Source organism: Henckelia pumila, chromosome 4, assembly GCF_033568475.1.
Source record: "Henckelia pumila isolate YLH828 chromosome 4, ASM3356847v2, whole genome shotgun sequence".
Lineage (NCBI taxonomy): Eukaryota > Viridiplantae > Streptophyta > Magnoliopsida > Lamiales > Gesneriaceae > Henckelia > Henckelia pumila.
In genome coordinates this window covers 231,797,532-231,805,305 of record NC_133123.1, presented here as the reverse complement: position 1 = coordinate 231,805,305, position 7,774 = coordinate 231,797,532, and the positions used below count along the sequence as shown (strand labels likewise).

At 36.2% G+C, this 7,774-nt stretch overlaps 1 protein-coding gene across 1 annotated transcript; it reads left to right on the top strand.

Annotated features, from left to right (window-relative positions):
- The first annotated feature begins 1,043 nt into the window (after nt 1-1,043).
- Nucleotides 1,044-1,403, top strand: LOC140862895 (uncharacterized). The gene has a single exon (XM_073265927.1). It carries the CDS (start codon nt 1,044-1,046, stop codon nt 1,401-1,403), a length of 360 nt encoding a protein of 119 aa, XP_073122028.1.
- Nucleotides 1,404-7,774: the final 6,371 nt, after the last annotated feature.

Here is a 7,774-nt window from a genome sequence, read left to right as displayed (position 1 = left end):
TTCTAATTCATTTCCTAACATCATATATCAGCATAATAAAAGGTGTGAATTTCGAAACATAAGCTGGAAAATAATATCAATTCCATAACAGCTTAATCAAAGATAGTCCCCGACAAGAAAATTCTGAACTTGACGGCGTAATGATTATAATTCAGCAACCGTAACTGAAATTCAACAACTCTATCATCCATTTCTAATTCAAATACATGTTATACCAGAAACATAACATCATAAACCAGCTAGATCAATAGTCATAGGTTTCGAAATAGCTGCTGAAATTCTGTAGTAATTGCAAACAACATTCCTTTTTCCGAACCGACTTCGATATAACAATACTTCAATTCTCTTCACTCAAATCACATACATATCAGAATATAAACTCTGAATAACCAGCATATTAGAAGCATCAAAATCTCGAGTATAAGCTGGAAATTCATAGCAAATACAAACGGTATCAAATCTTCAAACCGGTTTCGATATAACAAACAATATAAGCTCAAGAACACAACACCATGACCAATTCTGATTTCTGCCCAAACACATAATTTCGAAACATGCTAAATCCCATCAATACTTACATCAATGGATAGCCCTTCTTGCAAGGATTCCAAAACTATCTTCGGAATTGAAATCGGACAACCGTAGCAAAAGTTATCGAATTTAGAAGATCAAATTTGGACAAAGAATTGAAGGTCTCGGTTTTGGCTATTGAGGAAGATGATAATTCTGATCATAATTGATGATAAAACATGTGTATACACGTTCACTACATATTCAAGCCAAGTGTCCAAGTAAAATCTGAAAATTGCACTTTGGCCCCTCAATTCTTGCTTATTTGCAAATTGGTCCTCGCCAAATCTTTTTAATTCAATTTCAATCCTAAATAATTTAAAAATATTAGAATTTAATTCAAAACTTCAAAATTTTCAAATTAAATATACTCGGATTAAAATTCAATAATTCTCGGATTAATTCAATTAATTCCGGGCGTTACAGAATCTGACCTCGAGTTTGAAACTGAAGAAAGTGAGCACGAAGAAACAATGACAGAACCAGCTCGAAGAACTCTCAGGGAGTTGGCTAATCCTAATGTTACTCAACAACCATTATGCATTCAATTCCCTATTGAAGCCGATTTTGAATTAAAATCTGGTTTGATTCACTTGTTACCAACTTTTCGTGGTCTTGCAGGTGAAGACCCGCATAAGAATTTGAAGGAATTCCACATTGTTTGCACAACTATGAAACCTCAAGGTATTACAGAGGAACAAATTTCACTGCGAGCTTTCCCATTCTCTCTGGCTGGCAAGGCTAATGATTGGCTCTACTATTTGCCCTCTGGAACTATAATAACTTGGAATGACATGAAACAACAATTTTTGGAAAAGTTCTTCCCAGCTTAGAGAGCAGCAAACATTAGGAAGGATATTTGTGGGATCCAACAGTTACAGGAAGAGACTTTGTATGAGTACTGGGAGAGATTCAAGAAACTGTATGCAAGTTGTCCGCAACATCAAATTTCTGAAGTACTGGGAGAGATTCAAGAAACTGTATGCAAGTTGTCCGCAACTGTAACACCCGGTATTTTAAATACGTAAATTCGCATGCATAATTAGGAATTTTATTTATTTAGAATTTTAGATTTATGGGCTAAATAATTATGTGAAATTATTTGTGCATGTTTTAAGTTATTTTAAGCATTAAACCCATAATTAGTGATTTTCACGATTTATGGAAATTAATTGTTTTTGATCGCGTAGACGGGACCGTGGACGGACGAGATGACAACTTTCTATCCAAATTATTTTATGAGTCTTTTTAGAGCCCAAAAATATTATTTTGAGTTTTATTTCCTCAATATTTTTAGTATTTAATTTTATATAATTTTAGGAGTCCGTTTTTATTCAAAATAAGCCAAAATAATGACTTTTTAGTATTTTTAAAATTCCCTTAATTTAATATTTCGGGATTTTAATTTAGTTATCAGATTTTACTTCTTATTTAGAGTTTTTAAGTTATATATTTAATATCCTTTTTAATATTTTCAATTATCCTAAAACCTATTTTAATTAAAAACTTAAACCTAAACTTATCCTACCCAAACCCTTCACCCGATCACTCACTTAGCCGACATCCCACCCTCCTTCATCTTCTTCTTCGACCGAGCAGCCCCAAGGTAGACTCCATAGCCACGTTTTTTGAAGGTCCAAAGCTTGTCGTCGTCGTCCCGTCGTCCCGGAATCGTTCCATGCGCCTTCATCTTTTCAATTTCGGTGAAAGGCATGATTCTTTCTCTTTATTTTCGTGCCATATCAGAAATTAGATGTGTGAATGTGTAGACATCAGATTGTTCCAACAATTTTCAGAAAAACGAGAATAGTGCGGGTTTTATGCGTGTGTTCTTGCGTTTCTTGATCATATTCATGTTTTTCTTAACCATGATTCGTACTACTTCTGGTCAAGGGAATTTAGGATGCGTGAGGGAGGCCTAGACTTGAATGGCTCGAGTGGCTCGAGCAAAATGAGCCCAAGAAACCACCAAGTGCAGATCCGCGTCCATGGATGCGCAGCTAGGGTTCGAGGGAAGAGGGGCTCGGGCTTGGTTTAGGGCGTGCATGGGGTCAGGGCTAGGGCCAAGTCGGGACCGCCCAGGCGTGGGCTACGTCTGGGCGGTGGGGCTCTAGCCAGGGGCGGCCAGAGCTGGCCGGCAGCAGGCCGTGAAGACCTGCTGCTCTCGGCCGAGAGAGGGCACAGGAGGGGGGTCACGGGTTTGGGCTAGTTTCGGGTCTGGGCCGGGTCTGAGTGGTCCGGGTCGGGTCAGTAGGGTAGTGGGTCGGGTTAAGTTGGTCCGGGTCCGGGTTGGTGGGCCGTGCTCGAGTCTTTTTAATTTTAAAGTATTTTAGGGTTTAATTGGTTTTTGGGCCAATTAATTTGAAATAAAATGATTTGGGTTCCATTTAATTTCTTTGGGATAAATTTAATTATTTTTGGGCTTAATTAAATTAATTTAAGTTAATCTCTTAAATTTTTATGGGCCTTGGGGCCCATGGAAGTTATTGGGCCAGTCTTTGGGCTTTAGGGCCCATTGGGCCAGAATAAGTTGTTATTGGGCCAGGAGTGTTTTAATGGGCTTTAATTAATTCATTGGGCTTAGAAATGTAATGTTGGGCTTAAGTACGTTAATGGGCCAGTCTCAGTGTTAATGGGCCAGATTTAAGTAATTGGGCTTGAGTGTTAGGGCCAGCAGTCAGTACAACCCATGAGAAATTTGCATGTGTCCTGAATATATATTTAATAATTTTTATGCATGGAAGTTATTTTAATAATTATATGTTAGTATGAAATTTAAATTAAATATATATGAAGGACACACATTTTATTTAAGTACATGCATTCATGAAATAATTTTTATGCATGATTTAATGTTTAAGGTTGAGCAAAAGAAAATATTTTATGTTGGAAGTTGAAGTAGTGTGACAATTTGAGGGGGATTCATCCCCATATGTGAACTATTGAAGGGCAGTTTACTGCCAATTTAAGAGGTGATTCGTCACCGCCACGTACGTTGGTTTCCACGCTGATCAGTATTTGATGTATGATTTAAGGTTACACTATGGATACAACCATGCGATGTTAGAAAATAATTTGCTCAACAATGTTTATGTATTATGTATAATTATGATATTTAAGTTAATTTAAGTTATGTTATGTCATGATGTTATTTTAAGCATGCTCATTCATGTATATGTTATGTATTAGTATTAAAGTGATTTAAATTATTTTAAATCCTTGTTATGTTAGCATGTTGGGCTTCTAGGCTCACTACACTGGTATGGTGCAGGTGAGTACGTAGAGGACGTAGTACCCACCGGAGGCGAGGACGTATGAGCAGACTGCAGTGATCCTCGTGACCGTTGTCTGAGTCTTTATGCATGTCTCGAATTTTTAGCATGTTACATTTTAATTATTTTCAATGGTTGTGATTCGGGATATTTTATTTGAGAAATTTTCAGTGCATGCAAAACCTTAATTTATTTCACTTTTGGTCAGTATTTTATTTAACTCATGACTCAGATATTTAAATTATGAAATGTTAAGTTTTCGATTTGTTACATTATTTTATTCAAGTTATTTATTTTTAAATCTATTTATTTTGTGCATATATGTATGGGCATGTATGTACATATTTTTACTTAGAAAAAAAAAAAATTCCGCATATTTATTTATTAATTATAGAGTTAGGGTCGTTTCAGCAACATCAAATTTCTGAACAACTTTTGGTTCAGTATTTTTATGAGGGACTCTCAGTTTTTTATAGGAACATGGTTGATGCTGCAAGTGGAGGAGCATTAATGAACAAAACACCTCAAGAAGCAAGTGATCTTATAGCCAACATGACAACTAATGCTCAACAGTTTAGAACAAGAGAAGATAACGCTCCGAGACATGTCAAAGAGGTAAGTGTTAGTCCCATTGATAAAAAAATTAGATTCTTTAACATCTCTTTTGGAAAAATTGGTTGTAGGACAAGCACAACAGGTCAAATCTTGTAGTATATGTTCGATTGTTGGACATCCGACGGATATGTGTCCAACATTACAAGAAGATCAAACACAACAAGCCAATGCAATTGGAAATTTTCCTAGACAACCACAACGTTAATATGATCCATATTCCAATACCTACAATCCAGGATGGAGAGATCACCCGAACTTCAGCTACAAAAACCAAGGAGGACAACTGTTAGAACCTAATTGGGGGGGGGGGGGGGGTTTAGGTTCTATTGGAAACTTTAGCAATTTAAAGCGATTATAAAAATATGTAAGCGGAAGACTTAAAGCAATCAAAAATAAATGCGGTAAATAAATGCGTAAAACAAATTAGAGCGGTAAATGAGATAGGATATGTTTATGAAAGTTCGACGATAAATCGTCTAAGTGATTCTTGGTTAAGATCGATTAACCAAAAATCCACTAGCACTTCAACGTCTTGGCCTTGATGGATCCATGATAGCCGTAAAACAACAACACGATCGCCGCGCCGCTACAACTCGAAACACTTGGCCTTAAGGGCTCCAAGGATAGCCTCAACAATCACACAACACACTTGGCTTCACACTCAAGTGTTTAAAACAATATCACAACCAACTTCACAAACTATTTTTACAAACAACTCTCGATTTTTTGAATATATCACACAAACACTTTGATAGAGAGAAGACTGCTTGCAAAGAAGAGAAGAAATGAGTTGGGATGTCTTCAAATGGCCTTGGAAAGCCTCTATTTATAGTTGGCAAGGATTTGAAACTCCTTTTGGTGCATGGAGAGTATGTTGGGAAGAGAAGTTCTAGAAAAAAAAGTGTTCGGCGCCGCGGTCTACTTCCACCCAGCACTGTGCGGAATATGTGGAAAAATAATATATCACAATCTAACCGTGGGATTGAGCCGAAATTTTGACAGATGCTTTAAAAAATCATATAATGCATTGTGAACGGTGAAGATTGGATTTGGAAGAATCAAACACGTCCAGTAATTTTCGGAACTCGCTTCATAATATTTTTGCTTCTTGTTCTGCGCGACACATTTGAAAAAATCATATCTCACAATCTATCCATTGGATTGACCTGAAATTTGAACATAAGATTTATAACATCCTAAATGGATTCTGATCGTTGGATATTGGATTTGGATATGTGAAACATTCCCTGTTATTTTCTGAAGTTTATTCTTCATGGTTTCGTTCCTTGCAGAAGTAGATATTGTGCAACATATTTGAAAAAATCATATCTCCAAATATAGCCCTTGGATGGATCTGAAATTTGGACAGAAGGTTTACAACATCCTCAGATTATGAGTGGTGGAGATCTGATATGGATCTATAAAAAATTCCCAGTGATTTTTGGACATTGCTTCTCCATACTTTTTCTTCTTTTTGTTCTCGTATCCATCGTCAAGGTATTCCGTACCATCCACAGAACATTGCATCAATTATATGAGGAATACGAGACTTCATAAATACATTTACAACTTCAAAATATCTTCCAAGAATTTAATTGTCAATAAAAATCTAATCTGCAAAATCTCACTTTAAACATTTAGTAACAATTAACCGAGTTTGTAATCATCAAAACATAATAACATGAGACTTTTTAATGCATTAAAAAGATTAATCTCATAACGCGAGATTTGTATGCATTTAAGGCGTAACAAAAACAAGGGTTTTTACAACAGAATTACAACAAAAAACCGGAACCTGCACAATCCTTCGACTTAGGTATGTCTCTAGATGAAATTGTTAAGACCCTTGCAACTAACACTAAAAAATTCCAACATGAAACGAGGGACAGCATTCAGAATCTAGGAAATCAGATAACCCAGTTAGCTACTGTGGTTATCAATTTGGAGGCTCAAAATTCTGTAAAATTACCATCACAAATGGTAGTAAATCCAAGAGAAAATGCAAGTGCAATGGTGTTGAGAAGTGGAAAGAAAAAAGAAATTGGGTCTACCTCACCTGAGCAGACTAGTGAAAGAAAATACATGGACAAGGAGGTTGAAGACACATCCTAGGAGCACACAAAGGTAAAATCCACACCTTCTGTATCTGATATATCTAATGTGGTTGTTCTTCCTTTTCCTTCTAGGTTAAAAATCCAAAAAAGCTGAGAATGAAGTGTTGGAGACGTTCAGAAAAGTGGAAATTAACATACCCTTGATTGATTCAATTAAGTAAATCCCAAGGTATGCTAAATTTTTGAAGGATTTGTGCACTAACAAGAGGAGGTTGAGAAGTGATGAGAAGGTAAGTGTGGGAAAAAATGTATCTGTTGTGATAAAAATGTCTTTACCAAATAAATGCAAGGATCCGGATATGTTTACTATGCCTTGTGTTATTGGAAATTTAAAAATTGAGTGTGCCATGTTAGATTTAGGTGAATCCATAAATGTCATGCCATATTCCATTAATTGTGCTCTAAATTTGAGTCCTTTGAAAGAAACTAGAGTGGTGATTCAATTGGCTGATCGTTCTAATGCTTACCCGTAAGGAGTTGTTGATGATGTTTTAGTACAGGTTAAAGAGTTGATATTCCCCGCAAATTTCTATATCTTGCGAATGGAGGATGAATCCATTTCGAATTCACCTCCAATTCTATTGGGAAGGCCATTCATGAAGACAGCTAGGACCAAGATTGTTGTTGATGATGGTATCCTCTCCGTCGAATTTGATGGAGAGATTGTAAAATTTAATATTTTTGATGTTATTAAATACCCAAGTAAAATCATTCTATATGCTCGATAGATGTTGATTCAATTGTGCAGGGAGTTTTTGAGGAAGAATGTGAGACTGAAAATTTTCAAATGTGTGCACAATTGGATGAGGCAGGAGAAACTAGGAAACTGCACCTGCAAGAGTTAGAGGAACTGCGTTTGGAGGCTTATGAGAACTCAAGGATTTATAAAGAGAAAACGACGTTGTGTCATGATAACTCTATGTTGAGAAAGCAATTTATTGTTGGCCAAAAAGTACTGCTCTTTAATTCTCGGTTAAAATTCATGTCAGGTAAGCTTTGTTCTCAATGAATTGGTCCATTTGTTGTTACTCACGTGTTCCCTTATGGTGCAGTAGAAATTAAGAGTTTGGATACAGAGAAAATTTTCAAAGTGAATGGACATCGACTGAAGGTGTTCCATGAAAATGAAAGTGTGTCGTACATGGAGATTGAGTTAACAATTTCTCGTTATTCCACGACTTGATGAGATTGGTAACGTCGAGC